Below are 17,321 nucleotides of genomic sequence, written 5' to 3'. Positions count from 1 at the left end.
GGGCTCCTCCTGCAGGCCTGCCTCACTCACCCTTCAGAGCCCACACTGGAAGCCCAGACTCACCTTGCCCTTATCAACAGCATGACCTCTCTCACAAGGCACTTGACCTCTCGGAGCCTTGGTTTTCTCATCCATAAAATAACCTTGCCTATCTTGTTGGGTTGCCGGAGAGAGAGACTGCCAGAGGATAAGACAGTCACGTTGTCCCATTCTGTGCCCCTGCACCACTTATTCTCTACTTCTCAGTCTACTTGGCCTACTCCTCCTTGCCAGCCCGTGCCTCACACAGCCTGTGTCTCACACTTATCAGTCCTCTGCTCTCCTCTCTTAGAGCTTCTACACCTAAAACTTCACTCATCCCACTCATTCTCCAGACCCAGCTGCCTCTTGGCTCTCTCTGCTTGCCTCTCCCATGAGTATCTCAAACTTGATTTATCAAAAACTGAATTCATCATCTTCCTCTCCAAACTTGGTCCTTATCTGGTGTTCTCCAACCCAGCAGTATCTTTAGCATCCATCCACCCAGCTGCTCAAGCAAGAAACTTTGATTCTACCCCAACATTCATGGATAGCAGCCGCAGTGGCAGGAGCAGCAGCAGCCATGTTCCACCATGTGGCCTGGGAAATAGAGAAAGCTGAACTGAAGCAAGACAAAATGAAGCAAACACATGCCACAAAACATGACAGAGAGTGGGAGGGAAGAGACTACCTGAGTTCCTAAAGGGCTTCACACTCCCGTTCTCTTCTTCAGCTGCTGCCTTACTCTTGGATTCTATGAGACTCTAATACCTTTTCCAATAACCCCCACCCTTGTTATTTTTTTGGCTCATGTTAGAATTGGCTTTCTACACTTACAAATATAAGAGTTCTGATTAATATAAACAATTACGTTAGTTACAGCAGGCTAGGTTGTGCTGTGACATATATGTGACTGAACTCCAATGCATGTCCATCATCAGCAGGGGGCTCTGATCATTGCAGTCCCTCAGGAAGCAGCCACCATCTTCAACGTTGTTGGTCACTGTTCCAGAGGGAAACTCTGAAGGGCCTGGCACCAGCTAGTCAATGCTCCAGCTCAGAAGTGACATGCCACCTCCATTCATAAATTAACCAGAAGAATTTGACCTTGCCCCTACTCACCCACGTGGGGGCCACAAAGCACAATCCTGCCATGTGTCCAGAAAGCAGAGAGCCAGAAATATTTGGTGAAGATTAAAAACTATCATACATTTTCTGCTGTCTATACTGTGCCAGGCCCTGAGCCAGGGGCCAGGGACACAGGAATGAGTAAGTCATGGCCCTTTCTTAAAGGGCTCCCCATGACTGTGGTGTAAAACCAATACTATGTTGGGTCCACCGAGACTCTGCTGTGTCTCAGAACAAGGAAATGTCTAGATTAGGGGTCACCAACTCAAATGCCTACAGGGGCCAGAAAGCTAATGTCAACAAGTGGGGAAGGGAGGAGAGGTGCTGCAGCCAACTGGAAATTGCAATTTTAAAAACATACCTGCTTCTGGCTGGGCATGGTGGCTCACGCCTGTGATCCCAGCACTTTGGGAGGCTGAGGCGGGTGGATAACTTGAGGCCAGGAGTTCAAGACCAGCCTGGCCAACATGGTGAAACCCTATCTCTACTAAAAATACAAAAATTAGCTGGGCATGGTGGCAGATGCCTGTAATCCCAGCTACTTGAGAGGCTGAGGCAGGAGAATCGCTTGAACCCAGGGCAACAGAGTGAGACTCCATCACACACACACACACAAAACAACAACAACAAAATACCTGCTTCCAATTGTCAGGCCGATGGCCCAGTGTTTCCAGATCTCTCCAATTTTCATGAGAAGCCAGAAAACCAAATTTTTACATGACAATTTCCCATTTTTTAAATGTTGGCAATTACTAAACTTAACCAGATACATACACACATATATAAAATCCTGTAAGCCAAAAAGAACATGTCTGCAGGCCAGCACCATGAGGGCCAGTTTGTGTTCCCCAAGTCCAGCACAGGAAGCAACAGTTTCCTGTACTCTGTGCTGGTCTATCCACACCAAGACTGCTGTGCTCAGCCGTGAGTGCTGCACCTAATGGGACACACATGAGCTGGGGCTGGTGCACAGACAGATGGGCAGGCTGGGAGAAGAGTTTAAACAGTTCAATTCCCCTTAATTGGTATGTTCAAATAGCCTTCTGTATGTCAAGCCCAGTGCTACGTGCTGGAGATGCAGAAGGAAACAAGGCAGAAGCAGCTCTACTCCTGCGGAGCCTATTGCCTTGAGGGGAACTCAAAGGATCTGGGGATAATTTCCCTGGAGAAGGCTCATGGAGGACAGACGGTGATAATAATAATGTTAAGATTTACTGAAGTTTTACTCTGGGCCAACATTACCCTCAATGCTTTACCTATAATTATGTCATCTAATTCTTACCACCATCCTTGTTTCATGTAATGAAACTGAGGTTCAGGAAGGTCAAGCAAATCAGCCACTACAACTGTGTACAGATTCTCTATGGTCCAGAAGAATGGAACAGGCTGTCAAATGAGAGCATGTACTTAAGAGGCTAACACAGTATGACTGTATGTGGCACTATACATAAGTGCTGAGTACATGTCTATTTCTTTTCCAGTCTCTGGAAGCATTCAAGAACAAGTTGTATGGTCATTTGTTAGGGCTGCTAGAGAGGGAGGCTGAGTATCAGATAGGTAGAAACACTGTGCATGGCCTTCCATCTATGAGAATCTAACTCCACTTTTCCTGGAATAATTATTTTCCTTTTTGGCAATAATAACTCAAATTATCAATGACTCCTCACTCCCACACCCCTACAACAGCAGCAGTGGCCCTGTGGATGGGAAACTAAGGCCCAGGAAGAATATGGACCAAATTACAGGTGATAAACCATCAATCAACTAATATTGATGGAATGTCCATGACACTTAAACCTTATTGTTCCAAGCTCTAAATCAGTGTGCACAGCAGGAAAAGAGCATGAGAAGGGGGCTTATACCTAAGACTCAGTGCCGGCTTTGGCATTAATTTACTTTGACTTTGAGGGTTTTCCTAATTCTTGTTTTCATCTCTTTACAACGAGGGGGTAGGAATAAACCTCTAAAGTCCTTTTCAGCTTGAATAATTGATATAAATTATTTGCATTAAAAAAAATCAGACCTCAGATGTAGGAGGATTTACCTTTCTTCCTAGAAGCCAGTGAGACCACAGAACCTTGGGAACTCAAAGGGACTTTACATGTGAGAATGGTCGGTCTAAGGCACCATCATCATGTGCCCAATGAGCACTTTTAAAATGTGGCTAGTCCAAAATGAGGTGTGCTGTAAGTGTAAAATACACACTATATTTTGAAGACTCAGCATGAGAAAAGGAACGTGAAATATCTCAAGAAAACATTTATATTGCTTTATATTGATATTTTTGCATATTGGGTTAATTAAAATACTAAAATTAACATCATAGGCCAGGCATGGTGGCTCATACCTGTAATCCCAGCACTTTGTGAGGCTGAGGCAGAAGGATCCCTTGAGCCCAGGAGTTTGAGACCAGCTTGGACAACATGGTGAGGCCTCATTTCTTAAAAAAAAAAAAAAAAATTAGCATCACTCATTTCTTTTACCTTTTTAACATGGATCCTATAAAATGTCAAATTACAATGTGGCTTGCATTGTATTTCTGTTGAACAGCACTGGTTTAAGGAGAAACTGAAGACCAGAGAGTAAACAACTTTTCCACAGAGCCAGAACTGGAACCAGGGTCCCCTGACTTCTCATTCAAGGCTCTTTCCACTCTTAATAGGCTTGGTAAGCATTCTTCAAGATGGCCCCTAATAATCCTCACCTCTTGTTGCCCTAGTGAAGTCCCTTCCACATTGAACAGGGCTCATCTGTTAGAAGACTACAGAAATGCCTGTATGATTTCTGAGGCTGGGTCATGAAAAACATTGTGGCTTCCAGATTGTCTCTCTTTGGCATGACTTGCTCTAGGGGAAGCCAGTTGCCCTGTCATGAGAACTATCAAGCAGACCTATAGAGAGGTCCACATGGTGAGGAACTGAGGCCTCTTGTCAACAACCACAACCAACCAGGCAAGCGAGTGCACCATATGGGGCGCCAATCCTAGAGCCCAGCCAAGTCTTTGAATAACTGCAGCTGACATCATAACTGCAAGTTCGTGGGAGACCCCAACCTACAAACACCCAGCTAAGCTTCCCCCAAATTCCTGACCCACAAACGATAATTAATGTTTACTGTTAAGTCACTAAGTTTTGATGATTTGTTACACAGCAACAGATAATATGCAGCCTTACAAACTTACAGGTCTCATATAAAAAAACTCACTTCTACCTTTGGCATTTGTACAGTGTGAGAAATTATTCTTGTTCTTTCTCCAGTCTTTGGCCTAGCTCAGGGTAACCCAACTAAAAACTGCTAAATTATCAAACTTGGGGAATCAAACCCAGGAAGGTAAGATTCCATTTTATTCTTTGAAGGTTCTTCCCTTTTCCCTTTATTGCAGAAAGAACCCAGGTCTCTTGACAATAAAAAAGCACCACATCATATCACCTTCACCTGTGCCATTCAGAGATGTGATTTCCACAAAATTGAGGGAACTAGAGCCCAGAATTGCTCAGTTAGACAGAGTATTGAGGAAGTAACAATAGAGAAATGACAATCTATGACATCTAAATTTCTCTAAGCTGAGACACTGCTGTCAATAGTAGTGCTAATGTTTTATACAGCATGTGTTGCTTTTCAGTGTTGTCACATTTAGATATAAATAAAACAGGATACATATGAAAACAGTGGCTCAGAGCTCATGGTATGTCCTTAGTTTCATGATCAGTGAATGATACGCCAGGTCTAAAATCTGTGTTTCAGTAGGTGACTCAAGTCAGGCTTCGTGCTTCCCAAGGCACGAGCATCCTCGCTGTTATGAGTACTCTTCAGTTGGGGCTGTCCTCTGAGATCAGTGTGCACTTGTAGATCTCCTTAAAGGCCACAAGGAAAGGTGGCATTACTTCATCCACGGTGACGTGCCTCTGGAGCTCCTTACTCAAGGAAGTGACGCCTGTCCCAACCAGTCCACAGGGCACAATGTGCTCAAACCACGTGAGGTCTGTAGAGCAGTTGAGAGCCAGGCCGTGGGACGTGATGTGCCTTCCACAGCGGACTCCTGCAAGGCAAGTCAAAGGGTCTTAGAGTAGATACCCTCCACTCTCCGGGCTTCGGGGTCCCTCTCAGGGCGATGAGAGAACCGGACTAGATCACTAGTTTTCAAATTTTGTTTCTGGAGAAACAAGGAATTGTGCACAGATGGGAAAAGGAAACAAATGAAAGGAAGGGGTGCGTGGCTTCAAGGCAGCTGCACTCATCATGAGGATTCCAGGAAATGTCTTTTAACAGATTCCAATACTTAAAAAAAAAAAAAAAAAAAAAAGTTTGGGGACGGGCGCAGTGGCTAACGCCTGTAATCCCAGCACTTTGGGAGGCCGAGGCGCGCGGAGCACGAGGTCATGAGATCGAGACCATCCTGGCCAAACCAGTGAAACCCCATCTCTACTAAAAATACAAAAAATTAGCCGGGCTGGTGGTGGGCGCCTGTAGTCCCAGTTACTCGGGAGACTGATGCAGGAGAATGGCGTGAACCCGGGAGGCGGAGCTTGCAGTGAGCCGAGGTTGCGTCACTGCACTCCAGCCTGGGAGACGCACAGCGAGACTCCGTCTTAAAAAAAAGTTTGAAAATTAGCACCCTTATTGCCATGACATTGTGATTGGCTGGAAGTAACCTGGCAATCCACTTCTCCTGTCTCTCCATTCACAGAAATGCGTGTTCGACTAGATGATGTAACGTGCCTTCTGCTTCTGAATATATGGTATCCGGGAAAGGGCTTAAAAACTCAAACGCAGCGGGTAGCTGTGATTCGAGGCCCGCGCTAGATACGCCTCCTCCCGGCCCGAGTTCTACCCTCACCTCCATTGGTCCAGCCCCGTCAGACCCCGCCCCCAGGCCTCAAGCTCCGACCCCGGCTCTCAGGTCCCGCCCTGCGCCGCGGCGCTCACCGATCGCGCAGATCTTGCGATCGTCCAGCCAGACGCCGGTGTAGGGCGGGGACCGCGCGCGGGCGTCCTGCAGGCCCTGGAGCTCGCACAGGCGCACGGCGCACGCCTCCAGCGCCGCTACGTGCATGCGCAAGCGCAGACCGAGACGCCGCAGGTCGAGTACCGGGTGGCAAAGCAGCTGGCCCGGGCCGTGGAAGGTGGCCAGGCCACCGCGGCCTGTGACGCGCACCTCGGCGCCCAAGGCCCGTAGCCGCGCAGTTTCCTCGGGCGTCAGGCCGCCGCGCAGCCCGGCCGTGTACACGGGCCCCGCGGGCTCGCAGAGCAGGAGCGCGCCCGCCTCAGTCCCCGACGAGGCTTCAGTGCCTGGCTCGGCCTGTAGCCGCCGCAGCCAGCGGTCCTGCAGCCCCAGCAGCTCGGCGTACGGCACCCGACCCAGGCGCACCAGCCGAACCGCGGGTTGCCGCATGGCACCCACCGCTGCGTCCGCGGGACCCCGCCCTCTCCCTGGGCTTGGGGGCGTGGTATGAGGGGCGGGGACTCAGGGGCACGCCCCAAGCCGCGGCTCCCAGGTGCGTGTTAAAAGCTGGAGGGGGGATGTGTGATTCCAGCACCCAGCGCAGGCCGGCCTCCTCCGTTCGTTCAACAACCAGTATTTAGTGCCTGCTATGTTCTGCAGGCCCTGCCCTAGGCGCTTGATACAGCGGTGCACAGCGTATGAGAAAGCTCTGTCCTGGTAAGCTTACATTCTTACAGCAGACAATAAGTGTTTAAGTATTTTTTTTTTTTTTTGAGACGGAGTCTCACTTTGTCGCCCAGGCTGGAGTGCCGTGGCCGGATCTCAGCTCACTGCAAGCTCCGTCTCCCGGGTTCACGCCATTCTCCTGCCTCAGCCTCCCGAGTAGCCAGGACTACGGGCGCCCGCCACCACGCCCGGCTAGTTTTTTTTGTATTTTTTAGTAGAGACGGGGTTTCACCATGTTGGCCAGGATGGTCTCGATCTCCTGACCTCGTGATCCGCCCGTCTCGGCCTCCCAAAGTGCTGGGATTACAGGCTTGAGCCACCGCGCCCGGCCAGTATTTAAGTATTAAGTAAATAAAGTTATTTCACGTATAAGGTGTTAAGTGCTATGAAAAGAAAAATAAAACGGTAACATGGTATGTCCTGGGTTGAGCCCCTGGGGGTCGCAAGAGGGAGATTAGCTTGCCTACAAGGTTATTGGTGGGGACAGGGAGAACTTAAAGATCAGCACCTGTAAGAAAGTGAAGGAAGGAGGAATTTGTAGGCAGAGCGAGAAGTTGGCCTGCAAAACGGTTTCAGCAGAGGCCTTTACCAATCCCAAGGGATGCTTGGAGCCTAGGATGACCCTTCAGAGTAGTTCCACATTAAAGCAAGGGGGCCAGAAACTCATATCCTTGCATTGACCAGTCATGGATACAGGCTACACCTGGAGAGGCGCTGTGATTTTTTTTTGTTTGTTTGTTTGTTGTTTTTGGCAAGACTGCTTCCCTTGATGGAGGGGGGCCCCCAGAGAAGGACTCAGTTGTGAATCATCAGCAACCAACTCCAGAAGCTGAGGGAATGACTGTCTAGGTGTCTGAAAAACATTTCATAAACATAGACATAAAGATCCTAAGCAAATATTAGCCAATCAAATCCAGCAATTTATAAAAGGATTAATACATCATGGTGAAGTAGGGTTTATCCCAGGAATGCAAGGTTGGTTTTGCATTCTAAAATCAACGTAATTTACGTTAGAAGAGAAAAACCTTCATTGGAAGAAATAATAAAACAAAAACTTTTTTAAAATAAAAGCTATGATTTTGTTCAATACATACAGATAAATCTGTTGGCAAAAATAAACACCTCTTCTGACCAAAAGACTCAGCAAACTAGGAATAGAAGAGAAATTTTCCAGTCTGATGAAGGGTTCAAATTATCAGGGTTTGGACAAGAGAAATCACATATGTACTATTTTAATCAAATGTTTTATTTGAGAAAATTGGAGACTCATATGCAGTTGTAAGCAATAATATGGACAGATTATGTGTATCCTTTACCCAGCTTTCCCCAATGGAAACACCTTGCAAAACTGTAGTACAATATCACAACCAGGATACTGACATTGATACAGTCAAGATGCAGAATATTTTCATCACCACAAGGATCCCTTATGTTGCTCTTTGTAGTTACACTGCTTGTTAATTCCTGGCGAACGTCTGTGTTGTATAGATGGATGGAATCATACAGTATGCAACCTTTTAGAATTTTTTTTCACTCAGCATAATTCTCTGGAGACTTATCCAAGTTGTTGCATGTATCAATAGTTCATTTCTTTTTATTGATGAGTAGTAGTCCATAGTATGAATGTACCGCAGTTTAGCTGTTCACTCACTGAAGAGCACCTGGGTTGTTTCCAGTTTTCAGATATTCTGAGTAAAGGTACTGTAGACATTTGTGTACAGGTTTTTGTACGAATGTAAGTTTTCACTTCTCCAGAGTAAATGTCCAGGAGTGCAGTTGCTGGGTTGCATGGTAGTTACATGTTTTGTTTTTTAAGAAACTGTCAAAATGCTTTCCAGAGTGGCTGTACCATTTTACATACCCACCACCAGTGTATGAATGATCCAGTTTCTCTGCATCCTCACGAGCATTAGCTTTTATTTTAGCCATTCTAATAGGTGTGTGGTGGTGTCTTGTGGTTTTAATTTGTATTTTCCTATTGACTAACGATGTAAGACATCTTTTCATGTGCTTATTTACCATGTGTATATTCCCTTCAATGAAATGTCTGTTCATGTCTTTTGCCCATTTTCTGATTAATTGTTTTTTGTACTGTTGAGTTTTTAGATATCTTTATACATTCTAGATATTAGCCCTTTGTCGAATATGTGCTTTGTAAATAGTTTCTCACAGTGTATGGCTTGTATTTTCATCCTCTTAACTGTATCCTTTGCAGAGCAAAAGTTTGTCATTGTGATAAGGTCCAGTTTATCCACTTTTCCTTTTATTGATGCTTTTGGTTTAATAACTCTTTGCCCAGCCCTAGATCCTGAAGACCTTCTACTGTCTATTTTTTAAAAGATTTTTTTATTTTACATTTAAGTCTATGATACATTTTGAGTTATTTTTTAAAATAGGTGTAAAACTTTGGTTGCTGTTGCTGTTGTTCTTCTTTTGTTTGTTTGCATATGCATGTTACATTACGCCAACACCATTTGTTCAAAAGGCTATGTTTCCTCCATTGAATTGCTTTTATGCTTTGTCAAAACCAGTGGCACATATTTGTGTGATCCTATTTCCAGTTTCTGTATTCTGTTCCATTGATCTATGCGTTTATTCCTCTACCAATACAGGTTGAGCATCCATAATCTAAAAATCTGAAATCTGAAATGCTCCAAAATCCTAAACTTTTTGAGTACTGACATTACGCCACCAGTGGAAAATTTCACACCTGAACTTATGTGAGTTGCAGTGAAAACACAGGTGCACAACACACAGTTCATGCAACATCCCCAAGGGGAAAAGACCCTCCCAGCTCTTTTCTGCTGCAGTTTTTCTGCTCACACCTGGAATTACCCATCCCCACAAAGGGTAATTAAATGGCCTGTGTACAGGCTGGACACACCAACAACACGTTTCCCAAAATGCCCCATATGGGGCCAAGACCTATGTGCATTACTCACTGCATTTTTTTGCTTATTCTCTGCTGTGTGGTGTAAATATATTGTTGAAAATGTCAAAAAGATCTGAAGATACCCCTGTGAATATCAGTGATAAGAAAAAGAGGAAGCATTTATGTTTATCTATAGCACAGAAAGTCAAGTTGTTGGAGAAACTGGACAGTGGTGTAAGTGTGAAGCATCTTACAGAGGAGTATGGTGTTGGAATGACCACCATATATGACCTGAAGAAACAGAAGGATAAACTATTGAAGTTTTATGCTGAAAGTGATGAGCAGATACTATTGAAAAATAGAAAAACACTTCATAAAGCTAAAAATGAAGATCTTGATCGTGTATTGAAAGATTGGATCCGTCAGCGTCTCAGTGAACACATGCCACTTAATGGTGTGCTGATCATGAAACAAGCAAAGATCTATCACAATGAACTAAAAATTGAGGGAAACTGTGAATATTCAACAGGCTGGTTGCAGAAATTTAAGAAAAGACATGGCATTAAATTTTTAAAGATTTGTGGCAATAAAGCATCTGCTGGTCGTGAAGCAGCAGAGAAGTTTACTGGCAAGTTCAGTAATGATGATGAACAAGATGGTAACTTGGAAGGATTCTATATATCAAGTGAGAAAAAAATAATGTCTGACCTCCTTACGTATACAAAAAATATACATCCAGAGACTGTCAGTAAGCTGGAAGAAGAGGATATCAAAGATGTTTTTAACAGTAATAACGAGGTTCCAGTTGTTCATTCATTGTCCAATGGTGAAGTAACAAAAATGGTTCTGAATCAAGGTGATCATAATAGTAATGATAATGAAGATGATGTTAACACTGCAGAAAAAGTGCCTATAGATGACATGGTAAAAATGTGTGATGGGCTTATTAAAGGACTAGAGCAGCATGCATTCATAACAGAACAAGAAATCATGTCAGTTTATAAAATCAAAGAGAGACTTCTAAGACAAAAAGCGTCATTAATGAGGCAGATGACTCTGAAAGAAACATTTAAAAAAGCCATCCAGAGGAATGCTTCTTCCTCTCTACAGAACCCACTTCTTGGTCCCTCAACTGCTTCTGATGCTGCTTCTCACCTAAAAATAAAATACAGTATGCAGTAACCTCTTAGTCAAAACATAGCATCATACTTGGAAACTGAAAGCCTACTGTTATTTGTTATTGTTGCTTAACAGCTGATACAGCTATTCTGGTGACACTACTGTGCTGGCTCACTTAACCTGAATACACTATTTTTTTCATTGTATTACTGGTATGTCATATTTTTTACTGTTAAGTACTTATGTGTGAATAAGTGTTAGAAAATGATTGCTTATTGGTAGCATATAAATTCAGAATCAGGAATGATGGTGATGCCAAACAATCACAGATCGTCCACATGGGTGGTGGAGATGTTAACACCTTTGCTTTCTGATGGTTCAGTGTATCCACACTTTGTTTCATGCCAAAATTATTTAAATTATTGTATAAAATTACCTTCAGGCTATGTGTATAAAGTGTATATGAAACATAAATGAACTTTGTGTTTAAACTTGGATCTTGTCCTCAAGCTATCTCGTTGTGCATGTATAAATATTTCAAACTAAAAAAAAAAAAAATCTAAAATCTGAAACACTTCTGGTCCCAAGCATTTCAGATAAGGGATATTCAACCTGCACTGCAGTCTTGATTGCTGTAACTATATAATAAATCTTGAAATCAGGTAGCATGATTGATTCCACTTTATTTTTTCCTCAAAATGGTTTTAGGTATTCTAGTTCCTTTGCCTTTCCATACAAATTTTAGAGCGATATGGATGTCTAAAAAATACTGTTGGAGCTGGGCACAGTGGCTCATGCCTGTAATCCTAGCACTTTAGGAGGCTGAGGCAGGTGAATCACAAGGTCAGGAGATCGAGACCATCCTGGCTAACATGGTGAAACCCCATCTCTACTAAAAATACAAAAACAAAGTTAGGCGGGCGCCTATAGTCCCAGCTACTTTGGAGGCTGAGGTGGGAGAATGGCGTGAACCCAGGAGGTGGAGCTTGCAGTGAGCCAAGATTGCGCCACTGCACTCCAGCCTGGGCGACAGAGCGAGACTCCATCTCAAAAAAAAAAAACAAAAACAAAAAACTGTTGGTAGATCTGGATTGGTGGCCACATAAAAATCTTTTTGGGATTTTTATAGGAATTGCATTAAAGTTTGTTATCAACTTGGGGAGAATTGACATATTTGCTACATTGGGTCTTCCAGTCCATGAACACAATATCTCTCACCATTTATCTAGATCTTCTTTGACTTGTTTCATCAACAGTTTGTAGCTTTCAGCATACAAATCCTATGTGTGTTTTGTTAGATTTATACCTAAGTATTTCACTCTTTTTTGAGTGATTGTAAATGGTATTTAAAATTTCTGTTTCCACTGCGAGTATATAGAAATGCAGTTGATTTTTGTGTATTTATCTTGGGTCCTACTTCTTTACTAAACTCACTTATTAGTCCTATGAGTTTTTTGTAGGTTCTTTAGGATTTTCTATGGAGACCATCATGTCATCTGCAAATTGGGACAGTTCTATTTTCTTCCTTTCTGATATGTATGCCTGTAATCCCCCTTTTTTTGCCTTATAGCACTGACTAAAACTTCAGTACTGTGTTGAATAAGAGTGGTAATAGCAGACATCCTTGCTTTGTTTCCAGTCTTGGAGGGAAAGCATTAAGTCTTTCACCATTAAATATAATGTTTGCTATAGGTTTTTGGTAGCTGCTTTTTATCAAGCTGAGGAAGTTCTCCCTTTACTGCAATTTTTCTCAGAGTTTTTATCATGAATGGTGTTGAAATTTGAGAAAACTTTTTCTGTACTGATTGATAGAATCATGTGATTTTTCTTTAGCCCATTAATATGTACATTACATTGACTGTTTTTTGAATGTTGACTAGCGTTGCATAGCTGGAATAAACCCCAGCTGTATAAATCTTTTACTGCTTTCTTGCATTTGATTTGCGAATATTTCATTGAAGATTTTTTGCATCTAAGTTTATGAGGGTTATTGCCTGTAGTTTTCTTTCTTTTGTACTTCTTTACCTGATTTGAGTAGAAGGGAAATACTAGCTTCATAAGATGAATTTTTAAATCTTCAACTTTTAAGTTCAGGGCTATATGTGCAAGATGTGCAGGTTTGTTACATAGGTAAACTTGTGCCATGGTGGTTTGCTGCACAGATCATTCCATAACCTAGGTATTAAGCCCAGCATCCATTAGCTATTCTTCCTTATGCTCTCTGTTTCCCCACCCCACCCCTGATAGGCCCTGGTGTGTATTGTTCCCCCACCCCATGTGTCCATGTATTCTCATCATTCAACTCCCACTTGTAAGTGAACATGGGGTGTATGGTTTTCTGTTCCTGCATTAGTTTGCTGAGAATAATGACTTCCAGCTCCATCCATGTCCCTGCAAAGGACATGATCTTGTTCCTTTTTATTGCTGCATAGTATTCCATAATGTATATGTACCACATTTTCTTTATCGAGTCTATCATTGATGGGCATTTGGATTGATTGCATGTTTTTGCTATTGTGAATAGTGCAAATGAACATACATGTGCATGTATCTTTATAATAGAATGATTCATACTCCTTTGGGTACATACCCAGTAATGGGATTGCTGGGTCAAATGGTATTTCTGCCTCTAGGTCTTTGAAGAATCACCATACTTGTCTTCCACAATGATTGAAGTAATTAACACTCCCACCAACAGTATAAAAGCGTTCCTTTTTCTCTGCAACCTCACCAGCATCTGTTGTTTTTTGACCTTTTAATAATCACCATTCTGACTGGCATGAGATGGTGTCTCATGGTGGTTTTGATTTGCATTTCTCTGATGATTAGTGATGTTGAGCTTCCCCCCGCCCCCATTTGTTTATTTATTTATTTAAGAGACAGGTTCTCACTATGTTGCCCAGGCTGGTCTTAAACACCTGGCCTCAAGCTATGGGCAGTTTAAAGGATCTGTATTCTGCTGTTGTTGGATGCAATGTTCTATAAATGTTAATTAGAATCAATGGTTAATGATATTGGGTGAGTTGTTCTATATCCTTGCTGATTTTCTGTCTCATTGTTGTGCTGATTGTTGAGAGAGAGGTGTTGAAATCTCCAACTGTTGTGGATTTATGTATTTCACCTTTGGATTCTGTAAGTTTTTGCTTCACGTATTTTGTGTCTCTGTTGTTTGATACATACACATTTATGATTGCTATGTCTTCGTGGTGAATTGACCCTTTTATTATTATATAGTGTTCTTCTCTGTCTCTAATAATTTTCTTTCCCCTGAAGCTTACTTTATATGATATTATTGTAGTCACTCTGCTTTCCTTTGGTTAGTTTTACATGATATATCCCTTTTCACCCTCTTACTTTCAACCTGCCTTTATTGTTATACAGTCACATACCACATAACGATGTTTTGGTCAACAACAGACCACATATATGATGGTAGTCTCATAAGATTATAATGGAGCTGAAAAATTTCTGTTGCCTAGTGACAACCTGATGATTCTGATGCTACTATGTGTATGTCTTAGTTTTAACTAAAAAAATTAAAAAGTTTTAAAAAAGAAAAAATTTAAAAATAGAAAAAAGCGTATAGAATAAGGATATAAAGAAAACATTTTTATACAGCTATACAATGTGTGCTGTAGGCCATTGTTATAGAAAGAGTCAAAAAGTTTAAACATTTAAATGTTTATAAAATAAAAATGTTACAGTAAGTTAAGGTTAACTTGTTTTTGAAGAAAGAAAAATATTTTAAAATAAAGGTAGTGTAACCTAAGTGTGCAATGTTTACACCTACAGTAGTGTACAGTAATGTTTTAGGCCTTCACATTCACTCACTGTTCACACATAGACTCACCCAGGATAACTTCCAGCCCTGCAAGCTTCATTCATGGTAAGTGCCCTATATACCACATTTTTACTCTCCCTTTACTACATTTTGATATGTTTAAATACACAGATACTTACCATTGTTTTACAGTTGCCTACATTATTCAGTACAATAATGTGCTGTACAAGTTTGTAGCCTAGGAGCAGTAGGCTATAGCATATAGCCTAGGTGTATAATAGGCTTATACCATCCATGTTTGTTTAAGTGTACTCTGTGATGTTCACATAATGACATAATTACCTAACAACTCATTCTCAGAGTATGTCCCTGTTGTTAAGCCATGCATAATTGTATTTAAAGTGAGTTTTTTGGGAGTCCCAGGTGAGAGGATTGCTTGAGGCTGGGAGTTTGAGAGTAGCCTGGACAACAGAGTGAGACCTTGTCTCTACAAAAAAAAAAAAAATTTGCTAGGTGTGGTGGTATTCATCTGCAGTACTAGCCACTTGGGAGGCAGAGGCAGGGAGGATTGCTTGAGCCCAGGAATTTGAGATTACAGTGAGCTGCAGTCATACCACTGCACTGCAGCCTGGGAAACAGAGCAAGACCCTGTCTCTTGATTATTATTATTGTTATTATTTTGAGAAAGGGTCTCACTCCATTGCCCAGGCTGGAGTGAAGAGGCATGATCTCAGCTCACTGCAACCTCTGCCTCCCAGGTTCAAGTGATTCTCATGCCTCAGCCACCTGAGTAGCTGGAATTACAGGCGTATGCCCCCATGCCCAGCTAATTTTTGTAGCTGTAATAGAGATGGGTTTTTGCCATGTTGGCCAGGCTGGTCTTGAACTCCTGGCCTCATGTGATCCACCCACCTTGACCTCCCAAAGTGCTGGGATTACAGGTGTGAGCCACTGTGTGAGCCAAGACCGTATCTCTTTGAAAATAATAAATAAATAAAATAGTATTTTATAGACAGCATGTGTTGGGGGCCGCACTGGGGGTGGTGGAGAATGAAAGAACACACACAAAGACAAAGACACACAGAGAACATGGCGGCCGCACTCAGAGCCTCCGCCTCACTTTATTTATACTCCATAAACCTCACGTCAGCAGAAAGAATGCAATGCAAAACAAACTTTCTTTTCCCACATGTAACCTTCTGCTCAGTACCTTGTTTCTATATTCTTTCTTTTTTTTTTTTTTTTTTTTTGAGACGGAGTCTCGCTCTGTTGCCCAGGCTGGAGTGCAGTGGCTGGATCTCAGCTCACTGCAAGCTCCGCCTCCCGGGTTCACGCCATTCTCCTGCCTCAGCCTCCCGAGTAGCTGGGACTACAGGCGCTCGCCACCTCGCCCGGCTAGTTTTTTGTATTTTTTTAGTAGAGACGGGGTTTCACCGTGTTAGCCAGGATGGTCTCGATCTCCTGACCTCGTGATCCGCCCATCTCGGCCTCCCAAAGTGCTGGGATTACAGGCTTGAGCCACCGCGCCCGGCCTACCCGCCTTCTTGGCGCCTACGGGAGTTCATTAAAAGTTCAGTTGGAGATACTGTCCTTGAGCCTTATCTATTCTCAGCATACTGTTTTCAAAGGCCCCTGCATTTCCCCCCTTTTAATTTTGTTTTGCCTCAATCCTAAAAAGGTAGCCCATATTTGTTCCTGTGTTTTCTTTTGGTTTTGGTGGCGACGGAGGGAGCATCGAATCACCAAAAGAAGTAGACCCAAACCAAGTGCCCAAAGCAATATACTTCCAGAGATTGTAGAAATCCATGTTTTTATCTGAGTCCATGGGTTAAAGGCAGCAAGGCGCTGCCCCAGTTCCTGCAAGGTTACAGTTCCAGACAGCACATGTAATTGTTGTCGAAATGCTTCGGAAATGTTCTGAGTGAGCTCTTGAATGTCCAAACTAATATTTTTATGGCCAATTAATAATTTTCGGATTACAGTCCAATTTTGAGAGATGTTAAAAGGCACAGGCGTTACACAAAATTGAGTGGAATTCCAATCACATTGTAATGTTACCCGAGTACTGAGTACAGTGAGCTGATCTCCAAGCCATGTCAACGCTTGCTCCATGTTGTCCAATCTTTCAGCAAGTTGAGAATCAATGTTTCGTTGTTGAAACCATAACCGGTGAGATTGTTCATGCCATTGCTGCACAAATTCAGCATTTTGTATGCTTTGATGAAGAGCGAGCCCTGCTACAGCCGCAGTGGAGGCAATAGCAACAAGACTCATCACTGAGGCAATTATAAGTCCAAGGGCACGGCGGGTTCGCTGAAGAGAAGTCCAAATATAAGTTTCAAGAGGTGATGCCCCCCACGGTCGCGTAAGATTAACAGGTAGCCAAATTTCCTTATGAGCCCTGAGGATATAAATATCCCCAGCAAAGTTGTGCCACCAAGAATGATTGAGGCAAGACAAAAATGTACACGTATTTGTACAATTAACAATTCCCGTATTATTATCCCATATCAAATTCCCTGCTAATAATAGGTAGGGCTTACGGACACAAGCAATAATATATTGAGAGGTATTCCGATATAACTGAATATGAAAGGAATTAGTTGGGTTAGAAAGATTAAGAGACATATTCCCCACAAAAGTGCTAATGGCATCGCCTGCAGCTAACAACTTCCAAAGATGACTCTGTAGTTAGGCCTCCTTCACACCATACCAAGGTTTCATTATTGTTAGCA

The 17,321-nt window shown here is 42.8% G+C and overlaps 2 protein-coding genes across 4 annotated transcripts; one reads left to right on the top strand and one right to left on the bottom strand.

Annotated features, from left to right (window-relative positions):
• Nucleotides 1–4,566: 4,566 nt before the first annotated feature.
• LOC116269723 (putative lipoyltransferase 2, mitochondrial) lies at nucleotides 4,567–6,562 on the bottom strand. Of its 2 annotated transcripts, none has more exons than XM_031653128.1 (2): nucleotides 6,073–6,562; nucleotides 4,567–5,185 (listed from the first exon to the last, which is right to left on the bottom strand). In XM_031653128.1, the coding sequence occupies exons 1-2, from the start codon at nucleotides 6,536–6,538 to the stop codon at nucleotides 4,956–4,958; spliced, it is 696 nt and encodes a 231-aa protein (XP_031508988.1). In that variant the 5' UTR covers nucleotides 6,539–6,562; the 3' UTR covers nucleotides 4,567–4,955. The 2 variants fall into 2 exon arrangements, with proteins under 2 accessions (XP_031508988.1, XP_031508989.1); XM_031653129.1 differs by having other exon boundaries at nucleotides 5,066–5,185; nucleotides 6,035–6,562.
• LOC116269722 lies at nucleotides 6,532–11,470 on the top strand. 2 transcript variants are annotated; one of them, XM_031653127.1, is made up of 2 exons: nucleotides 6,532–6,641; nucleotides 9,427–11,470. In XM_031653127.1, the coding sequence occupies exon 2, from the start codon at nucleotides 9,807–9,809 to the stop codon at nucleotides 10,866–10,868; it is 1,062 nt and encodes a 353-aa protein (XP_031508987.1). In that variant the 5' UTR covers nucleotides 6,532–6,641; nucleotides 9,427–9,806; the 3' UTR covers nucleotides 10,869–11,470. The 2 variants fall into 2 exon arrangements, with proteins under 2 accessions (XP_031508987.1, XP_031508986.1); XM_031653126.1 differs by lacking the exon at nucleotides 6,532–6,641 and adding an exon at nucleotides 6,696–6,805.
• The last annotated feature ends 5,851 nt before the right edge of the window (nucleotides 11,471–17,321 follow it).

This window comes from Papio anubis, chromosome 12 (assembly GCF_008728515.1).
Source record: "Papio anubis isolate 15944 chromosome 12, Panubis1.0, whole genome shotgun sequence".
NCBI lineage: Eukaryota > Metazoa > Chordata > Mammalia > Primates > Cercopithecidae > Papio > Papio anubis.
The sequence above is the reverse complement of the archived record's forward strand: the minus strand, read 5'-3'. Positions and strand labels throughout refer to the sequence as shown.